This window comes from Perognathus longimembris, chromosome 19 (genome assembly GCF_023159225.1).
Source record: "Perognathus longimembris pacificus isolate PPM17 chromosome 19, ASM2315922v1, whole genome shotgun sequence".
Classification (NCBI taxonomy): Eukaryota; Metazoa; Chordata; class Mammalia; order Rodentia; family Heteromyidae; genus Perognathus; species Perognathus longimembris.
Genome location: NC_063179.1, coordinates 17,122,965 through 17,145,560, shown reverse-complemented (window position 1 = coordinate 17,145,560; position 22,596 = coordinate 17,122,965). Strand labels below are relative to the sequence as shown.

General features: G+C 38.8%; 1 protein-coding gene across 1 annotated transcript in view; it reads right to left on the bottom strand.

The window, feature by feature from the left end:
* Cdh6 (cadherin 6) overlaps positions 1–22,596 on the bottom strand; it is a 134,339-nt gene that overhangs the window by 15,698 nt on the left and 96,045 nt on the right. Inside the window, exons 3-7 of the mRNA XM_048368535.1 lie at positions 13,157–13,451; positions 8,927–9,046; positions 6,792–6,959; positions 3,811–3,998; positions 1,463–1,716 (exon numbers count right to left, since the gene is read on the bottom strand). Of these exons, the coding sequence (XP_048224492.1) occupies positions 1,463–1,716; positions 3,811–3,998; positions 6,792–6,959; positions 8,927–9,046; positions 13,157–13,451 (1,025 nt within the window). The remainder of the gene's footprint in view (positions 1–1,462; positions 1,717–3,810; positions 3,999–6,791; positions 6,960–8,926; positions 9,047–13,156; positions 13,452–22,596) is intronic.

Genomic DNA, 22,596 nt, shown 5'->3' with positions numbered 1-22,596 from the left:
TTTTACCTACCATGTTTCATTCAGACGAAGGGATCCCAGGGGTCAACACATTAGAAAGCAATTGCCTTCCATCTTCCACCTTTTATCTCCAATTATATCCTTTGACTTTAGCACAGTTAAGAGTGATGCTTTCGAAATGTAGTTTTGGATTTGGTAACTTTTCTACTCAAAGCTTTCTGTGGTTTTTCTCCTCAATCAAAATAAAACCCAGAGTTTTACGTATCTTTGCCACAAAGCCCTACAGCACCTACCCATGTTCATTACCGCCTGCCAAGCCTCCTGCTGGACTTCCACCACTCACCCCCTCCCTTCCAGCTGCATGTGTGTCTTTGCTACTCCATCAACATGCCAAAAACCTCTAATATCATACCTCAGCGTGCTTCTCCCCTTCTGGAGGGTCCTTCCCCAGGTATTTGCATGCTCCACTCCTTTATATTTAGAGATTTACTTAAGTAATTCCTGCTGAGAAGGCCAAGCCTGATCATAGTGTCTAAAATAGTTCCTCATTTGGCCTTTGTTTTCATATTCTACTTTAGTTTTTATTCCATTCTCGGTTTAGCATTTATTTTCACTTGATACATGACTGTTTCTTTCTGTCTGTAATCTCTTAGGAATCAGGACTCAGTATTAATTTTCCATTGTATTCCCTGGTGGCCAGGCCATTCCTGGTACACAGTGGGAGCCCTGGTCAGAACTTACTTGTAGACTCACTGGCATGAGTTCCTATAGCTTTGCACTTTGCTTACTTTGTTAATGAGGATAATCAATGCAATGATATGCTCCTCATTAGCTAAGCTGGCTACGGGCTCCAAGATTTTCAAAAGATTCTAGAATTCCCAAGCTGTCAGTGATCTCCAAGAGCAATGAAGCTTTCTTGCAGCATGACTTATTGCTAAGGTGTCAGCAAAGTACACAGGAAACAGCTTGTTTACATAGCATTAATTTGAATTCTGCTCTATTAATTTCCCCAGGATTCCACAGACATAGATCATGAAACATTCTTGTTCTTTATTTACATCTGTAAGAGGAAAAATTATACATCCAAATGGAGCATAATTCTACTTCTAAGTGTTCTGTGATAGTTCTCTGCCTACGCTTGAAAAGCAGGCCCTCAAGCCCAGCACCTGGTTTGTTTGTTTCTCCAAGTCTACATGTTGACAAATCTCAAACCTTAGCAAATAAACAAAAAATTTTAATCTTAAAGAAATGCCACCAGTCATTCACTTTATGCTACTTGTATATAAGCAGCAAACTCTTCATCTTATTATTATTATTTTTTCTTTCCAATTTTGTATATGTTAGATTTAGGCGGCTGCTAAAATAGTGTTTATGCAGTGAGCCAGAAGATGAAAGGGATGGACTTCCAGGAAAAATACAACTGTCTAATTGTCTTTTTTAAACTCACACACTACTAGAAATCCACAGATTTAGAAAACAGAAGTGATGGAAGAAATGTGCTTACTTGACAGGATTCCTGGCAGCGTCTGGATCTTGAGCTGAGACCGAGCCTATTGTGGTGTTTATCTGAGCATCTTCTCTTATCTGTAGGACATAGGCCAGTTTGCTGAAGACAGGAGGCTCGTCCACATCCTCCACCACGATTCTCACCGTGGCTGAATCTTTGAATGGACCCAGGTAGAGAAACCGCGGCTCCACGTGGGGATTGGAGGCTTCCACCTTCAGGGTATACACTTTCTTCTTCTCAAAGTCCAAGAGCTTTGGAGAACAAGTGACATGTTTAAAGCAGCCAGCACACAGAAAGCCAACATAGGAATGCTTTATCTCTGATAAATGAACACGTTTAGCGAAATCGCTATGCGTTAGTGCGATTTTGGGCAGAAGCAGCAAAGATAAGGTATAATTAATTTTCTTTCTAAAGCCTAGATCATTAAGAGAGAAACTATTACCTAAGCTGTGAAAGAGTTCAGATACCATTCAACTCTGATGTCGATGTGGACTGAAACCATGCCTGCTGTTGATTGAAAGTGGATGTTGAGGTACTAGCATCACACGGGGCAGGGAGGGAAGCCGGAATAGAAATCTGTCATGGCTAATTGCCTTCCCTTAAATCGCTTTCCTATACTTACACAGAGGGGTCACCAGGGGTAAGCCAGCAATATGTAGTGGATTAGTCTGTAGATGCTCTCACATCTGGCTTTCATTACACCTGCTGAGTGTTCAAACTCTGCCAATGCCTGGTGCCCTAGATTTGGTTATTAAACCAAATACCTAGACTGGGGGGTAGTCAACTATACTTTTAAGCACCTTCTCCAGCAATCTAAGGTGCAGCTGGAGTTGAGAATCACAGGTCTGCATCATGCTTCTCTCTTCCTCATTCAGATAAAATAGATGACTTTTTTCATGATGTAATTAAATATTACTAACAATATCCTGATAAGGACATGGAAGTAATTATTTATCAAAGAATGAATCTTTTTATTTTTTCTTTGCTTTTGGAGACACAGTGAAGGCAAAGCTTTTTTTTTTTTTTGCTGACTTTTAGTTTTACAATAGGATGAGGTTCAGTAGAAATACAATTAATCAAGATGTTAGTGAATACGATTTAGTTGGCTAGGCAAAATTTCAGTTCAAATCTGATAAGGCACCATGAAAATTAAAAAGGTTAATGCACACTAATGGGTTTCTTAATTATATTATGGTGTAAAACATTGGTCTGAGAGCCACTTAAACATGGTTTATTGTGGTTTCAGGTATTAAGTCATGGTTTTAGGAGAAAAATGTTCTTGTTATTTGTATCCACTTGTGCTTGTATTTACTCGCAAAAGGCAGTATGTGTAGGAGGGAGAAATTATGACACTCTACAGGATGAAAGACAAATCACTAAAAAGTTAATTCAAGTTAAATCTGTTAGCTTTGAAGCACATAGGTTTTAAAGTTTTTAAATAAAAAAAAAAGTCATGCTGGTACTAGGGCTTGAACTCATGCCCTGGGTTCTGTCCTTTATCTTTTTTTGCTCAAGGCTGGTCCACTACCACTTGGGCTACAACTTCACCTTGGAGATAAGAGTCTCATGGACTTCCCTGTCCTGGCTGGCTTCAAACCATGATCCTCAGATTTCAGCCTTCTGAATAGCTGGGATTAAAAGTAGGAGCCACAGGCACCTGGTTTCATTTCTTTGGTTTGAACATTTGCCACACTTTCAGATGCTCTTCTGGAGTGCTAAACAACTTGGGGATGTAATCTAATGTAGAAGTACACAGGTGAGAAATCAGGAAATTCAGAACCTTTGAGATTTATTTATCACTGTGTTCCATAAATCACTAAAGAAGTCACAGGAAATTTGTGTTGCTTAAATTAAATTTATACCCTTTGTGTGGTCTTCCTTGCCTAATACAAGTCATTTGGCTCAGCTCTTGTATCCTCTTCTCCCTTAAAGCAGGTCAGCCAGCTTGCTATCCATTCTGTTCATTTGATTCCTAACTGGCTTCTGCCTGCTGTGACCTGGCCCCTCCAAGAAAGGAGAGACCTCTCTTGTAGGTGCGCCTCTCCCAGCTCTGTCTGCTTGATGATATCACTTCCTTCACTTATTTTTTCTTATGTACACCACCTGCTTATATTATTTATTTACTTCAGCGACTCAATGAAAAGTAATTGTAAGTATAAGATAAATGAATACATGAAATTAGTTTTAGATCCCTAAGAGCCAACCCCCAAGATATTTCAGCATTATTAAAATAATTAGAACAATAAAAAGATGAAGGAAGGTTTATGTGAGGTGTTGGTTGGCTTTGGCCACTTGGGAACTAGAGAAAATTGTGTCCATTTATGACATTCAAGATGCAACATTACCTTTTTGATGGTTATAATCCCTTCCTGGGTTTCCTGGTCTGTGATGACATCAAACATATCCAGGCCCTCACCATCTGTGATGCTGTATTCAATTTCTGCATTTTCTCCTACATCAGCATCACTGGCTTTGATCCTGCCAATTGGTGTTCCCGGTGGAGAAGACTCAGGAGTTTTAAATTGGTATGAACCTATCAGTCACCAGAAAGATTTGAATCAAACACAAGCTAAGCATCCTTGGTTACAGTAAATGATATCCTCCTATCCACAGGGGATTCATTCGAAATCCCCAATAGGTACCTGGAATGCTGATTGTTCTAAACTCTAAATACAGTATGCTGTATTTGTGTGTGTGTGTGTGTATGTGTGTACACATATACACATATATGTATACATATATACATATATGTATGTGTACATATATACATAGTATAATACATATGCACACACAAGTATCTATATGTATAGGTACACACATATATATACTAAATACTATATATAGTATCTAGTTTACATACAGTGTAAAAATACAGTATGCTGTTTTTTTCTCTTGTACATAGTTATTGATGATAAAGTTTAACTTGTAAACTATGTCCAGTGAGAGATTAACAATAAGTATGAAGTATGAAGGCTAGAACACTTGTAATAATATATAGTAATTAAAGTTATTAGAGACTTGCAAACTGTCTATTTCTGGAATCTCTTATTTAATATTTCTGGACGTTTTGTGATTGACAATGGGTACATGAAACCACAAGAGGCTAGACCATGGGTGAAGGGAGATGACTGCTAAAACAAGCCATTGTCTTACCATCCTTTAAGACATTACCAAGGATGGAGGGAGATCTTTGATTTCTTTGGAACAATGAATGGTGCTCTGTTCTCCGTATGTCTTTGCTTTCATGATTATTCAAAGGATGTCTTCTATTTCATGACATGTAAATGGAGAGCACTCTTTGTGTCCTGTGTATGGGCATCCAAGTTTGTTGTGTGAGGATGAGAATGGCTGAAATGTTGGAGGAAGAGAGGGTTTCCAAGTCCTCTATGCATGTAATATAACAAAAAGGAAAGAGTTTAACTGCAGTTTCAATGTGCAGCTACTACTGGGTACTTTTACACATGTTCCTTCTGCCATTGCTAATCCTAGTGGAAGATGGGGGACCTAAGTGACGCCAGTTTGGAGAATAAATCCACATGGATGCCTTTCACCCAGCTGCTGAGTTCACCTATCTGCCAGTTGGGGATATAGAGGAACCCACAGAATTAGAAAGCTCTTATTTTGTTTTCTTTTGACTAACATTTCCTTTTAAGTTTCATGACAGTATTTAGCCTGTTTACAGTTTTTTCTCTCATATTTATCTTTGTATGACTAATTCAAAACCTGTGTGTTTTGTTCAGATAAACACCCTTTTAAAAAATGTCTTTATGTTGCAAAATTAGTTTAAGATTTACATGTGAATTTCAGTTGAGATCTGACAGGCCAGACTAAAAAACATATGATATAAGTAAAAAACACCCCCCCCAAAAAAAAACCCAAAACACCACAATTCCATTTTCATCTATTACATGTTGTCAACCATTTAAACAAATGGTTTTGGGAAAAACACAGCAGCACTAAAATACAAGTCTTTGATAATATTCATTCCCTGAGTTTTGGGTTCATCCTGGGTAAAAGTTATAAACTAAGTTAAGTATTTCTCTAGGGGATTCAACTTCCATCTCTACTTTTCTGGGTTCCCTCCTCTCTTTGGTGCACTGTTCAGTTACAAGTCTTACACCATCTGTGTAAAGAATAGAATGGAATGGGATATTTTGTATTTAGTTAACTCCAATTAAATACTTGAAGAATGAAATGATTTCCCAGTGGCCCCTCAATCTCCATTCTAGGGAAACTCATAGTTGCTGGCAATCTTAATTTTTAAATTTAAGTGTGTGTGTGTGTGTGTGTGTGTGTGTGTGTGTGTGTGCGCGCACACACATGCACAGGCATGCCACTACCAGGCTTGAACTCATAGCTTTGTACCCTTGCTTGGCTTTTTCACTTAAAGAGAGTGCTCTGTCACTTGAGCCACAGCTCTACTTCTGGATGTTTGCTAGTTAATTGGAGATTAGAGTCTCATGAACTTTTCTATCTAGGTTGGCTTTGAACTGAGATTTTCAAATAGCAGCTTCCAGAGTAGCTCGTATCCCCTACTCAGCCATTTCCTAACTATGTATATTTAAAATGCTACTATGGTGTAGGCAAGTTTGCTGTTTACCAATTGAGGTAAGTTTTGCAGGGGATTATGGTTCAAAAGATAAATTATTCCTTGAAGAAAAAAATTACATTTAAACCAGTTCCTACTTGAGTGGATCTGTGCAAGAGTGTACCCCACTGCTTGGTACTAAGGTGGTATGGTGAACAGTGCTTTTACTTCCTGTCAAGTTGTGAGAGTTGATGATTTTTTATATGACTTTCAGTGTTACAATTGCCCATAAAGAAAATCCTTTAGGATAACAGGTGGATTAAGAATGTAGTAATTTCCACAGTTTTTAGAAACAGGAAAATGATAAGCCCTTTCCTTACATAAGCCCTTTCCTTGCCTCTAAAAGACATTACATGCCTGATTAAGTTTACAAAACATAAAATCAAGTATTTTTTCTCCCGACAAATAGCAGCATGCTTATATACATATATTCTGCAGAAGCAAATTTATGTCTCTGGTCGTCTTTTTAATAAGCAAAAAGCAAATAAAGATCTTCCTCTTTCAACAGCAGCCATAGCTGGAACCAGTCAGCTAATTACCCAATGGTGAAACATAAATGTTCACACTTCCTGAGCATACATAGTGTTTTCAACTAATTTAAATAATTTTACTAAAAGTGCCACTTCTTACTAAGTCCACCAATTTTGACATTTATGACGACAACAGAATATACATATTCGTAAAGGTAGTATTTTACACAGTCCCATTGAAGAAACTCATTTGATGAAACATTCTTACTCTGGGGAAATCGAGGCGGGTTGTCGTTGACGTCGGTCAGCGTGATGTTCACCGTGGTGGTTCCTGACAGGCCGCCCATCTGGCCGCCCATGTCCTTAGCTTGGATCACCACTTGGTACTGCTCTCTGTTTTCTCGATCCATGTTGAGCAAAGCTGTCTTGATGATACCTGTGGTGGTGACATTTAGGAGTGGAAGGGGATGCATTAAGAATACTTTATAGACTCATTTATTTAAGCAAACAAACACAGACTGTCACCCACAGTATGCCAAACATGCAGATGTCATAGTGATATAAAGATGACTATGTACCAGATGTAAAGATGTAAAGATGACTTTATACCAGAGGGTATTACAATTATACAGTAGGGAGACATACATTTTAGAAAGCTTATTATATCAGGAGAATGAAAATAAATATGAGTCAATCCTATGATAGTATAGACTGTAGGTAGTATACATATTAAGTGCTATCTGAGGACAGAAAAATATTAACTTGGCACATGATAGAAGGGTATAAACTATGGTAGTTACCCAGACATGTAGATGTGTTATGAGTAAATCACTAGGAAAGAACAGATTCCTGAATTCCACACTATTGAATTGACTAATGGTTTCTCAGATGCACCTACAGTAATAAACAGTCTGTGGATTTTCTAAGCCACAAAATTATGGTATTAAGAAAACATGACACAAGTTTTCTTATAATTATCATCCTGTATGGTCTTTGAGAATTTAGGATTTGATGAAAGCGGAAGAGAGCATTAGTTCAACTGGTCCCAGCAGTAGCCAACATTTAAAAGTTAGGTTAAATTTATTTCTACTGTTAGGTAGTTATCAAATAATTACTTAAAAGAATTTCTCAGAGTTTGCCTAATCCCTATATAGGGTTTATCTTAAATTAGTTTTCTTTTAAAATCACTGAAAGAGGTTTTATAACTCTCTCCAGTCACACATTCCAGTGCTTAACAACTAATGAAGCTGAAAATATCTTTTTTTTCTTCTTAACAAGAATACCTCAGACAACAGGTCAATTTTACTCCAGTGGTCTTGGTTTCAAAGTGCAGCTGCTTGCTGTTCCTCAAATAATAGAACTTCATTATTTAAATATAGGAGACCATCTTAGCCTTTTGTCCTTCAAGTAGAATTATTCAAAATTTTCATATCCATTGCTTTTCAACGCCACATTTTCTTTCTCCTTGGGATTCTGTTCAAGTTCATTGAACCTTTTAGCATATGTATTTTCAACTGGATGTAAAACCTAGAAAGATTCTGATTTCTAGTCAAACCAAAGGATGTTTACAAATGTATAAAAGGAACTTGACTCTAATGATGACAGCAAAAATATGTACGGAATTAAACAAAATACAAATGCTCTTTTGCTACCAAAAAATCATCTCAAATAGTATGATTTTTTTGGTAAGGAAAATACAGAAAAATTAGATGTTGAGAAAAGGATTCCATGGTCATCTATATCAGTTACCACAGGCTAGTGAAAAAATTTGACAACAGTCCATACAAAATCTCTGTGACTTAACACAAAGAAAGGTTATGTTTTGCTTATACACTGAATAGCAAGCAAGAAGCTCTGCAGGCTTCTGCTGTTTATGCAGGCCGAATATGCCATCTCAACAATGGTTTCCATGACTGCCTCAGCCAAGGGAAAGGAATGTAGCAGACTGTGTACCAGCTCCAAAGTTCTGTTTGGAAGTGACTTGTATTCCAGCCCATTTTATTTGCCCAAATAAATCACATGGATACATCTTAGCTGCAGAACAGACTAGAGAGATGCAATCTGCTGCAGTAATGGCAAAGTCAGAATATCTGTGAACAGCCCTAATAATTCTCAGAAAGAGTTAGTCTTTTAGTTTCAATTCAACCTGCAAGAAAAAGAATGGAATTTTTAATTCTTCTGAGTATATTGTAGGTATGGTAGATGGAAGATTCATTGTCAGATTTCTTGACTAAAAGGATTTGGATGCCATGCTTACAAATAGATCATCAGTTTGGCAGAGAAATGCAGGAAATTTCAATCAGACTGATTGTTTTATTTTTTATTAAAAATATGCTAGCTCAGCTGAGCATGTCAATTAAAATGACAGCACATAGAAAAGAAGGCCAGGAAAAAACTTCTAACCTGTTTCTGATTCAACTGAGAAGTATGGCTGTCCCTGGAGGATGCTGTAGACAACTTTAGCACTGTTGCCGTAAGTTGGATCATCCGCGTCTGTTGCAGTGACTTGCACAACAAATGTGCCTGGAATGACAGAAACGCAAACTGAACACAAATGAAGGGCTTGTTAAATTCCTTGATACACAGACCAAAAGAAAGCATGTTCTTAATTTTCTACATAGCTATCATGGTAAAAAAGGCGAGGTTTAAAACAACCTTGGATTCTTTATTCTGAAGAGATGAGAGCCAATATTAATAAATACTGCAAGGATTAGGTTGAAGAGAAGCATTGAAATAATTATGTTGTGCATTTCTAAGGATGAGATTTGTCTGTACTCTCATTTTTTGGGGGGGGAGGGCAGTCCTGGGGCTTGAACTCAGGGCTGGAACACTGTCCCTGGCTTCTTTTTGCTCAAGGCTAGCACTCTGTCATTTGAGCCACAACACCACTTTTGACCGTTTTCTATACATGTGGTGCTGAGTAATCGAACCCAGGGTTCGAGGCAAACACTCTTGCCACTAGGCCATATTCCCAGCCCTCTCATTTTTTTTTAATGTATATAATTTTTGCTGGGAACTGGGGCTTGAACTCAGGGCCTGAAGCATTTTTGCTCAAAGCTGGAGCTCTGCTACACAAGCCATGGCTCCACTTCCATATTTTTGGTGGTTAATTGGCAATAAGGGTCTCAAAGAATTTTCTGCCTGGGCTGGGTTTGAACCTTGACCCTCAGATCTCCACCTCCTGTGTAGCTAGGATTACAGGTATGAAAGCAGCTCCCAGCTCATAGATTTTACAATCTTAACGTGTTTGTACAAAAGGGTTTAAATTCAGCATGTCAGTTTCTGAGTACAATGCATGCTTTTGCAGTGCTAGCATTCCAACACAGCCCCTCTTGCATGTTCAGTAAGTGCTCTACCACTGAGCGATAGTCCTTGTCTTTGACTGTACTCTTGCTGCAGTAATTTTTTTTAAGTTATCCAGAATTAAGTCAATCAGTATCTTTCATTACTTTGTCCACAAGAATTAGTTTAGAAGCTGTCCAATCAGGGAGGCACTCATAATTTTGTTAGTTATTCTGTGTGCTTGATTTTTGTCCTGGACTGTAAGGTGATGAAGTGAAGTCACAAATGCTATAGCTACTTGTGAATTTAAAAACATCAATCTGTGGATAAGGAGGAATAAGATAGAAAACCACCAAGAAACAACTAGATCCAAACTCATATTTTTCCTAAACCTATTCTACTTGTGAGTTTAAATAATGTGACTAGTAAATATTTTTACGGGTTGACCTAGTGTGAGTTGGGTTTCTTGTTAGCTACCAGCCTAAATAATAGATCTATCTAGCTGGGAAGTGGTGGCTCACACCTGGAATCCTAGCTACTCAGGAGGCTGAGATCTGATGATCAAGGTTTGAAGCCAGGCTGAAAGGGAAGTTGTGAAAATTTGATCTTTAATTAAACACCAAAAATCTGGATGTGGTGCTGTGGCTCAAGTGTTAAAGCACTAGTCTTGAGTGAAAAAGTTAGAAGACCATCTGCAGGCCCTTAGTTCAAGTCCCAGTACTGGCACACTATCTGATTATTCTAAGAGATTTAAAGACCTTAAACTTTAAAAGAATTAGATGCAGCAATCAGTTGAAATTAGCAGCGCTTAAACACCTGGAATTTGTTATCCAGATACACAGTTAAATATACAAAGAAGCCTACTGCATTTTAGACTAGCATACTTATGTTGGAGCTAATTCTCACCTCATAACTTTCAAAGTATCCCTACCTATGCTGAAATTTGATGACAATTTTCACGTAAATGTTTACATGATTTCATGGAGAGAAGGCTCATAGCTTTTATTTATGACTTCTTTTATTTATGACTTATTAGCTATGACTTCCAAAAAGAGAAGATTCTTTAAGGCTGGCTTTTGATGATCCTATCAGATAAGCAATGAGCGTGCTGCTAGAATGGCATCCACGAAAAGGGCAGGGAAGTTCCAGCGAGGGGATATTAGAATTTTAAAATTGCTTTTGTAGTATCTAACCAATTTCATATATGGAACAAATAGCTTGTGTTGTGGTATGGCTGTTTTGAAGGTTGCATGCTGACGCATGGGATACCACATCTACCCTTGTAATTTGTCAAGAAGAGAGAATGAGAGCATCATGAGGTTTTAGAGGGAGAGCTAATAGAAGTCAACAAATACTTAACTTCTTATTTGCATTAATAGAAAATTTGATTGCTTTTCTAATATGATTAACTGCCTGTTATAAGTGCCCATTAGCTGCCAGATATTGTACGAAGGCTCTGTACCTGTTTTCTTATTTAATCTTCATGATAACCCTTAGAAGTAGACATTTATTATTTATTTCCTATAGACACAGAGCTGGAAGATCAAAGAAGTCAGGATCAGAGAAATCAAGCAATTTGCCCAAGGCTACACTGCTGGTTATTAGGGAAGTTTCAAATTTATGTCTGTTTTTACCTCTCTGTTACTGTCCCACTACACACACACACATACACACACACACACACACACTCACACATACACAGCACACACACACATATAAAGAAAGCATTATATATCACAATGTTGATTCATAATAATAATGACTATCAGTAGTACTATGCCTGCATGCAAATAAAACAAAACAACAAAATAAAACATTTCCTTTTTCAAGATCAGTGGTTAGTGCCAGCTATCCTCAAAATTTGAAATACATATTTAATTCTTTAGTGGCTTCAAAAGTGAATAAAATTCCCAAGAGTATGGGCTACATGACCTGCATTTCTGGTTAAGAGTTGTTTTGGGTGCTGCTGGCAACAAGGCTAGCTCTCCGTCATTAGTTCTACATTTTACCACCTGGAGAGGGAAGAAAAAAGCTTCCCACCCAACAAACCTTCCTTTTAAAAGAATTTCAATCCCTTTTTGCTTTAGTGATGGCTTGTGATTTTCCTAGCTAAACAAAATGACTTCAAGTAATGAGATGAGCGATTTCTTCATGAGAAAAATAACGAAGTTTTATATTTTATTCTCCTCTGGACTGGATATTTTCCAAATCTTGGAATTTGGAAACATCCCTGATTTCTGACTGACAGATTCACTTCAAAGTTATTATGCATTCTCAGTCCTTTGGAATTTGACAGAGTAGAAATAAAAATAACCCCTTTACTTGAGTAGTTTAGAATTTGTCGCTATCTCCCAGGTAGTATCTTAACATTTCTAAGAGTGACATGCTACAATTTTTCTTTTTTAAGTCCTGTTTACCTGCTTTCCATTTAAACCAATTAAAGCCACATGAGACAAACTTAAAATTGGTAGTGAAATTGTGCATAAAATGTTAATTCACCTTATTAATATCATGAATGCCTCTTAATTTCCACCATCTGCACATTGTTTATGGATTAGAATTATTTTTGGAGTCTTTTTTCAAACTTACAGTTACTTAAAACAACCACCACTGTTCTTTAGGCTAGACTTTAAATTTAGATTTTTATTTTGCCCTAGGGATGTTCTTTGCTGGAGTCTAATGATGTGGACCAAGAGAAATAGAGAAGATAATGTCTTCCAGCCCCCAAAAGTAAAATGGGAAAGATGTTTCCCCTTTCTACCTTCCTTCTTACTCTGCCACTTTTCATATCCTTATGAGGACAAATGAAGTTTCCTTACAACTAGCCACAGGATGAGACTAGAGTAAACACAGGCAACATAGCTGTAGTTTTAAAAAAGGATATATGCTAATTTTCTTGGCAAATATGCTAGCTCTGGAAGTTAGCATTTAAACTGTTTTAATTCAGTTGATTTGGCTCAAGATTTCTTCTTCTTCTTCTTCTTCTTCTTCTTCTTCTTCTTCTTCTTCTTCTTCTTCTTCTTCTTCTTCTTCTTCTTCTTCTTCTTCTTCTTCTTCTTCTTCTTCTTCTGTCAGTTGTGGAGCTTGAACTCAGGGCCTGGGCGCTGTATCTGAGTGTTTGCACTCAAGGCTAGTGCTATATCATACTGAGCCACACTACCACTTTTGGTTTTCTGAACATTAGCCTGAAATAAGGGTCTCCCAGTTGGCTTTGAGCGGTGATCCTCAGCTCTCAGCTTCATGAATAGCTAGGATTACAGGGGTGAGCCACTGCCACCCAGCTCAAGATTCTTTATTTGGTGAATACATTGGAGGAGACCCAGCTCTTGGTTGAAATCACATCATACTCACCAACATCGGACATTTCCGGGACAGTGGCCGTGTAAACGTCCTTGGTGAATATTGGCTCATTGTCGTTGATATCATGGATCTTGATGATGAACTCAGACTCAGGCTCCACAGGTCTTCCTGTCCTTCTGTTAATAGCCTGAGCCCTAAGGATGTATACCGGCTTCTGCTCCCTGTCCAGCCGCCTGGTGGCCTGAATATCTCCCGTGTTTTCATTGATGATGAAGAGATCTCCTGCTCCATCTCCTGAAAGGATATACTTAAGTGATCCATCGCCTCTATCCTGATCTGAATGTAACTGGTGTAGGAAAAAAAAATTAAAGAAAGTAGAAGTCAAGCACGTGTCTTCACAATGCATACTACATTAACTGTCATTCAATCCCCTTTAACACACCCCTCATAGTAAAGGATATTTGTTAATGACCAGGTTTCTTTACAACCATAGTGTTTTGGAGTAAATTTAGCAGTCACTAAAAACAATCTTTGAATAGTGTACAAAGGGGTTTCAATTCAACATAACAATTTAAAATTACAAATGCATCTTGATCAATGTCGCCCCAGGATGCATATGCCTGTTTGCCATGAAACCATCTTCAATATAACTCCCAGACTTCCCCCACCCTCTCCTTTTCATATACTACAAGCCATAGACTATTGCAGAAGGACTTTGATTTTCTAATCACAGACATGTAGGCTCTATTCTTTCTCTTGGCAAATTTAGGGAAGTTAGGCGATCATCTTGGGTGTTTGATGATGGGGACTCTGATGCTCCTGGGAAAATGTGATGTTCATTTATGTGCAAACTTCAGCATGTGACACATAGTCTCAGCTCTGCCATGAACAGTATTGAATAATCCCTCTCTCTAGACAACATACAATGTCACTTGGAAAAGGAAGACATTTAGTATTCAGATTTTCATAGAAAGTAACAAAAGGCCTTCTACTATGTAGAGCCAGTCAAAACTAAGTGTGCCTTATGAAGCAGTGAGCTTCCTGAAGGTAATCAAGCAGACAACTCTGATGGTTCCCCGTCAGGGAAAGAGGTCTGGGTGAAGGGTTGAACTAAGCAAGTACTAGGATACTGTACAAGTGGAAGACGGTGATTCTAACTTCGAAAATAGTCAACTTATCATTACCCCGAAGATGATTTCTACAGTTTTCAGTTATTGTTATTTCCAAAATTCTATTTCTATTTCTCACTCAACAAAAACTGGTGTTCAGATACTCTGAAAATTTAGAAACTTGCTGTGGGAAGGCATTTAGAACTCTGAATTATAGACATCGGCGATATATAGACAGATTACTAATGGGAAAGCTGCCATCCATGTAAGCAGAGGAACTATGTTACAACTACCTGTTGCTCTCTCTCTCTCTCTCTCTCTCTCTCTCTCATTCTCTCTCTCTTTGCCTGGTACTATGGCTGGAGCCTGGGATCTGTCCCTTAGCATTTTTTTTTTTTTTTTTTGCTCAAGGCTGTCACTCTACCACTTGAGCCATAGCTCCACTTCCAGCTATTTAGTAGTTAATTGGAGATAAGCATCTCAAAGACTCTCCAGCTAGGATTACAGGTGTGAGCTACCAGCACTTGGTAATGTGTTCTCTTGGTTATAAATGAAATGTTTCTGTGTAGTATCTACAAACAAGTCTGAAAATAGATTCCCAGGGATAAAAGGGACTTAGAAAATCATACAACCAGTCTTGCTAAAAGTATGTTCCATGGAATGTCTTTTACTGAAGGTACAAAGGGTAAGGGTTTTGGGGTTCAATAAGTTTTGGAAATACATAGTATTCAATCTCATTGTTTAGAGTCATCTATGAACATAGTAAAGAAAATGTCTGAATGCACTTTGAAACTCTAGTTGATTTGTTTACTCTAGGTTTGTAGAACTTTCTTGTTTGATGCATCCTTTTTTGATATAACTGTTATAGGTAGGCCCCCTTGACTAATTTTCTGAGAAAGATTCTTGAGAGTAGAGTCAAGATACTTGAGGTTCTGGTCTACGTGATTTCCATCATCACACGTAGCTGACGTGACAGGCCTGCCTGCAAACTCTGATTTTAGAAGATGTCCTGGAGAGCAGGCAGTGCAATGTCCTCTATTTGGAGACATTGGGTCCAATGCCACAGAGCTGCAGCTAATTGAGGAGTTTGAGAATGAGAATATTATTCATACAATTAGTAGCTTTGAAAGCAATTTGGCAGAAATAATGGAAGACAAATGTGAACAGGGAGGAAATTGCTTAGAAGTGAGACAAACGCAATAAGAAATGTAAAACAAGGGCCCTGGGTGATTTGTGTAATGTGATATGCTAAGGAACCGTTGAAACTCAGATGACACAGAAAGAGCCACCAGGGAAGGTTTAACTCTCCATTGTCAGGTCCTAATGACTGAAAAGTGCTTTTAAAAAGCCATTTCATTAACTCCTGAGTAAAGCATCTGATGTCTCTGCCCTTTGGATGGTTGCTTCAGGGGAGCTTTGTGGTCCAGCAGCCTGGGAAGGAGCAGGGACTACCACATACAAGTCACAGGCATGGGGCCTGGTCATTTTCCTTCCTTCACCAAGTATAAGACCATAGCATGGCCAACTAGCCTCCCTGAACCACAGTTCTTATCAGTAAAAGGAGGACAACAAGAGCCATAGCACTACAGAGCTGTTGTGGAGATCTAATTAGTGACTATATACAAATACCACATTAATTGCCACATAAACTTTCATGCTATGTATTTTGTAAATTATAAAGCCCCTTTCAAGACGTTGCTTCTATAAATAGCTTTTAGTTCACACTCAGCATACTTTTGCTCTTATTCTGACTTTGCAAACTTTATTTTGAAGACTCAGAAAACCCAATTTTATAAACACTGGATATCTCTGAGGTAAAATCTGTTATCAAAAGCCAGTATTCTTCTGCCCGGTGGCAACTGCTGTCTTTACATATGATTGATTGTATTCTGCATCCCACTGGATTATAGACTCTCCTTGGCCTGTTCTTTCATCATTTTCAATATGTAATTGTTGCACACTTAGTAGGTGAAGACCACATCTGGTCACAAGATTTATTCAGGTAAAAGTAATCAGAAACTTATTTTTTGCTGTCAAGAGAGACCATTTGGATGACTTATAGAACAAACACCAGAGACGATATAAAGGCACAGAGGAGAGGCCAAAAAAGAGAAGGAACAGGGATTGCATGGCAGATACCAATTCTGATTTATCAATATTTGAAAACTAGTGGGAAAATGCATCTCTTCATTCAGGCATTGTCTGATAAGAAGACAATTTAACCTTCTCCCTGCTTCTCCCTAAAGGGTACTACCTGGGTTTGACTGGATGCATGTAACAGAAACCTCTTGTGATTTCCTCCCCACTTCTTTCCTTATGTTTTGCTCAACTCCCCAGGGGCCAATTCTTTTTGTCTATTCTTAAGGAAAAGCAGAAACAGAAGACTTTAGTGTCTGTGCAAGCAGTGGCGACAACCAAACATTAGGGGTTTATTGAGCACTTAGGTTTTAATTGGATTTTTTTTCTTTTGTGATGTCATTCATCACAGCCACTGTAAAAGACAGAAGTTAAACAACAACAAATAAAAGGTTGTAGGCTGCCCGAGGCATTTTTTTTTTTTTTACTAATTTCAGTTTAATGTGGCTGCTCCATTAAGTTTAATCATCTGGCTCATTTTTAATGATTCACCATCAAGTAAAAATTATCCACTCCTTTCACCCCCAAAAGTCACATCTCACCTGTGGCTCTTTTTGCTAACGTATGTGTAGCATTCTGAGTCAGAAAGTAGCTTTGGGGCTGGTATTATTTTCTCAGTTTCTTTTTTGCCTCACTCTTTTTTGAGTGAATGCAGTGTCGTGGCTAATAAATAAAGGCATTTGCATTAGCTGGCTTGGTCCCCTGGAGTATGTCACCAGTTAGTGACAGCATCTTGGCCTGTGGCCCTGGGGACACAGCATCCCTTCTACCTGGCATATGTGCTAACTCACAATTTAATTTTGAATCAAATTTAATGCATAACATTAATTGTATAGATTTTTAGTGATCTATAAAACTCGTTAATGATGTTGTGTTATTCCTATTTCCTGTGTCACTGACTCACTTTCCTCATCAGTGACCAAGCTGAATATTCTGAGCATCGAGACAGAATACTGAGTCTAAACAAGAGCTTACAGATGGCACACAGAGGTCTCTAGAGCAGCCAAAAAAAGAGGTTGGAGAGAAAATATGTCATGTTTGTCTGAAACAAAACAGTGGATTATAGCCAATATGTGTATAGGGTAAGGTACAAATGTATCATGGTGCTGTAAGAAACTAATAGTTCTTATCTGAGATAGTCTACAACCATTGGTGAATGGTTGTGGTGGAAAAATGGCGTCTGCCTATGTTGGGCTTTAAATTGCTGGGCTTCGCTCTATCCCTCCCCATCCACGTGGGGAGTGGTCCTGGGCTTATCTATCTCTTTTGTCTGGGATCCATACTCACTCTCTCACGTCTCCCCCAGCCAGTAGGGATTAGATGCGGGAGCGGGGACCCGGATTAGCCTCGGTTCGCGTGTGGGTGCGAGACCCCCATACTCGCCAGCCCAAGGAAGACACAAGTGTGTGAGGTCTCCGAGACTGTCTCTGGGACGATTCCCCAGTACAATTCTGATTTATTCAAATGAGAAGCCACAAAGATATACCCCAAAGGCGGGCACAAGAGAGGGAGAACAGATTGGCCACAAGAACTGTCCATCAAGTGATGTCAGGGGGCACCCCACGTTGGGCGGAGGCCCAGCCCCCCAAGGATTGGGTTTCTGGGGTCCCCTCCACCATTGTACACGTGCTTGCCCCTGGAGGCCGGGGGCCTCTCTTCCGGTCAATGGAGGAAGGGGAGGGGACAGGCCAAGACAGCTGTGGCCTTTTAAAGGCACAGCTGACCCCAACATGCCTGGATTGAGGTGGAGAAATCAATCAAATCAGAGTGAAAACACCATTGTGGAAAACAGATTTGACTCTCACCTCAAATTAGAGAATAAATCAGCGGTCAAGGTATGCCAAATTAAGGCTCACTTGATTTTAGCATACTTATAGATGTCCATAACCATCTATGCCTCTTTCTATATAACACATGCAAGCACATGCTATAGGTTGTGAAGGCTGGGAAGAAACTGAACTCTGAAGTACAGGGCATGGATTAGAAACTGATTCTGTTTCAGAGATTATGGGATTGGAGAATACCTTTTAATAAGGTTTTGCATTACAAAAGGGGTTGTATTGATCAAGTATGTTGTATTCATAAACTGCTTTGTGAAATGGCAACTCCTCTGTGCTACTTAAAGATAATAATAATAAAAAAGTAGCATTAAAAAGTCAAAGACTAAGCCTATAACACATTGGCCTTTGGGGACAATTATCAGGCAAACCATAGCACTCCTTCTCTGGTGCCTTCAGGTGGTCACATGGCTCTCTGGCCTTCAATTACACTTGCAATATGTGTGACTGTGAAGGGTAGAATGTCAGAGCTGAGTGTACTACAGGCCTATAGGACAATGCCCAACGGGTGCAGAACAACAACATGGACCATATCTGAGTTCCCATATAACCTCTATTCTCACTAACCTGTAATTTGACTTCTTTTTTTTTTTTTTGGCCAGTTGTGGGCCTGGGACTCCGGGCCTGAGCACTGTCCCTGGCTTCTTTTTGTCCAGGGATAGCATTCTACCACTTGAGCAGCAGTCTCACTTCTGGCCATTTTCTATATATGTGGTGCTGGGGAATCCAACCCAAGGCTGCATGTATATGAGGCAAGCACTTTTGTCACTAGGCCACATCCCCAGCCCCTAACTTATAATCTGAAATAGAACTATATCTTACTTCAGTCATCATCATTATCACCATCAACATCATCATCATCATCATCATCATCATCATCATCATCATCAAATTGGTGGTATTACGGCTACTCTCAAGGCCTTGTACTTGCTAGGCAGGAGATCTACCACTCAAGCCATGTTCCTAATAACCATTTTTGCTTTAGTCCTTTTTCAGATAGGATCTGTTGTTTTTTCCTGGACCACCCTGAACTACCTAAGCCTCCTGCATAGCTAGAATCTCAGGAAAACGCTTTCATGTCTGGCTCTAGGCATTTTGGCTTTGAGAGTTTTATTTGTTTAGTTGTTGTTGTTATACTACTGATGCCTTTTTCTTAACTCAGTGGGTCTCAAAGTGTGGTTTCTGGACATTAGCAGAAGAACCTCAAGGAATGTTGCCCAGCAATCTGTGTTTGAAGAAGTCTGTAGGTAATTCTGATGAGCACTTACTTGAGAACCACTGTTTTAACTAGTGAAGTCATAATGGCAAAAGCATGGGCTGGGCAAGAGAAAGGGATGGGTATAAATTCATGCTGTTCACTAGCCTGTAACCTTGGGGAACTCCTTTAATGTCTCCAAGTCTCTGTTTCTTCATGCACACCACGTAATCAATGATACTTTGTTTACAAGTATATTGCCCTGAGAATTAATAAACTAGTATGTGTAAAACATTTAAAGCTAGGCACTGGTGTCTCACACTGTAATCATAGCTACTTGGGAGGCTGAGTCTGAAGAATGCTGTTTGAAACCAGCCTGGGCAGCAAAGTCCATGAGACTCTTATCTCCAATTAACCATCAGAAAACTGAAAGTGGCACTGTGGCTCAAAGTGGTAGAGAACAAGTGGTAGAGAACTTCAGCAAAAATTGCTCAGGCATAGCATCCAGGTTCTGAGTTCAAGTTCCATGACCACCACCACCACCAAAACAAAAAACAAAAACAAAAATAGAGGATCTAGCTCTGTGAAAGCCTTCCTTAAATTACTATTGTGCTTGTAAACATGACATATTCGGAGGTTAGATTTTGAAAGCAGAAAGAGTTGAGTCCGAATTCTGACTTTCTTATTAATCAGCAAGTTAATGAATTCATTTTAGTTTTTATTCTGACTTCTGTAAGGCAATTTCCATAATAATCAACTTTGCCAGTTCTTTCTCTTCTGCTTGTCCTGTAAATGTTGGTGTCCCTTAGGCTTGTGTAGTTAGGTCCTTCACTTTCACATTGCAGTAATGACATAATGACTAATGATTTTCCTCTCTGTCACAAGATGAGCTTGTGAATCCAAAGACAATTCCAAAGACATCACTTTTCTAATTGCATTCTCTCCAGTGCCATCTCTTTGTTCTTGGGATAAAGTTATTTTGTGTAGCCTTGATGAGTAATATCAACTTACAACATCAGTCACCATTTGACTTTTAACTTTTCCTCTCCTAGCTATACTCTATGTCTTGTAGTTTCTTGGGAATATATTTGTCTCTTTCATGTCTAGCTTTCCCCACATGTGGTCCCTTCAACACAGAAGTCCTTGTAGCATCTTCACTTGGTTAGTCTGACTCATGTGTCAGATATGCTTAATCGTTATCGTCTCAGGGTAGTGTCTCCTAAGCCATTAGACTGAGTTAGGTTTTTCTCTAGTGTATTCTCAATTTGTCTCCCACAGAGCCACCAGTATGTTTTGTTGGTTTGTTTATCTGTTTCTTTCTTTTTTATACAGTTGTTGTATGGCTGTTTGTGTAGGAAGGTACCAAATCTGCCTGGTTCATGTCTATATTCTCACCACCCAACATGCACGTGATAGATCCTCAACACTTAATGTCTGCAAATAGTGAATGAATACATACATACTGTAGAGATTAGCTTGAATAAAATATCAGTTTTCCTTGAAGGATGAAGTCACATAGAAGATGATCAATACATCTTACTGTTTTCTAGTTCCTTTCTCAATTTTCATAATTCTATATACCAAGAACATTTAGCATTTCTGAAGCTGTCAGGTAATTCAGTAATTACTGTTTAACACTGATTACATGGTTGAATATGAGTAATCTAAGGGAGCAATGCAAGTCATTGCTTCAGATCTGAATAATTTTCTTTACTGACCAAATCTCAATAAATAATAAAACAAAATTGCACTGAATTTTTCCACAAGAACAGACCAGGTTTTTTTCAGTACATGGAGTTCACTGATCAGTAATAAATGTCAGGTTAGAAGTCATGTGTTGGTGATGAAAAGCAGTCAGATTTTCCTCAACCATATTTCAACTATCATCTTGTTGCAGAAATGAATAAAAAATGCTCCATTTCACAGAAACATTTTTCCACTGTAAAACAATTTAACTCTGCCAACCAAGACCACCAAACTCTTTAGATCATTAGCCTGAAAAGTTGCATAAAACAATGCATAAAGACCATCCAATACTTGTCTTTTATACACATTCAACTTAGGCTTGGAAGTGCTGAGTCATATACAAAAGAGAGCGAAGAGGAGCAGAAACTAGACATTTGATTCCTGTAATGAAATGTCAGGAATAACAAGATAAATGAAATGCTGGGGGACAGCACAGAAGGGACTTGTACGATGGAGTCAGGGGAGATGTAAGCTCTTTGAGGGTTAGGAAGGCTTCTTGGAGAAACTTAGGTTTGTGATGAGAAGAAATGACTTAACAATCAGAAGAATTCATGGCATGATTTCAAGGTTCAGTGTGGGAGAAAATCAGAGGAGGCCTTGAATATGTGCCTGGGGGTAATAAAAAGCCACAAAGTCAGCAAAAATAGAAACACGGCTTCCAGTGAGTTGTAGGGTCACTTATTTTCTCACGCTGCACTCAGATGTACAAGGAAGAGTCAGTTTATTATTATTATTATTATTATTATTATTATTATTATTATTATAGCTTATCCCTTAAGCCCTAGCCACAGTGAATTTTGAGAACTTGATATAGGTTGAATATTGAGTCAAAAATTTAGTGCAACATAATAAGGCCTGTCTGATGATCTCTTTAGATGACACCTTTACATAAATACCTGTCTTTCTGTTTTCCTCCTTCTGTTTCTCACCAGTCCAGGAAGATACCTGGGTATATGAAAGCCAGGTATGTACATGGCTATGTAATGTGGATCATTTGGGGGCTGGAAGGTTCTATCCAAGAACAGTCCTTGATGCCCCAGTCTCCAGCAAGTGTATCTTGTCTATGACTTTGTTTAGTGGTATTTGTGGTTTTCCTAGACAGATTCTTGATGTTGGGTTTCTCATGTCCAAGGTTACTAGTCTCATCCTGCCTCTTCTCCCATATAGCCCTCCCCACATAGAAACCAGAGGTCTACCTGTTTCAGTACATGTGGTCCTTGCTCAGGAATGCCTATCCTTGGCCAGTTCCATCTATGGGATTGATCTGTTCCTATCCTCCCCTATAAAGGCCAAGGAAGGCTTCTGGGAATGAAACCAGACTTCTTCACCCTGAGGTTCCCAAACCAAAGGTGGAACAAACCACGCTGCTTCCAGCTTTACCCCCACTCTCTATACCAAAGGAGATGTGTCTGTGTGTTTGCTAGTCAGAAATGTGAGATCCCTTGATTTCAAGAGACCCTGTCATGT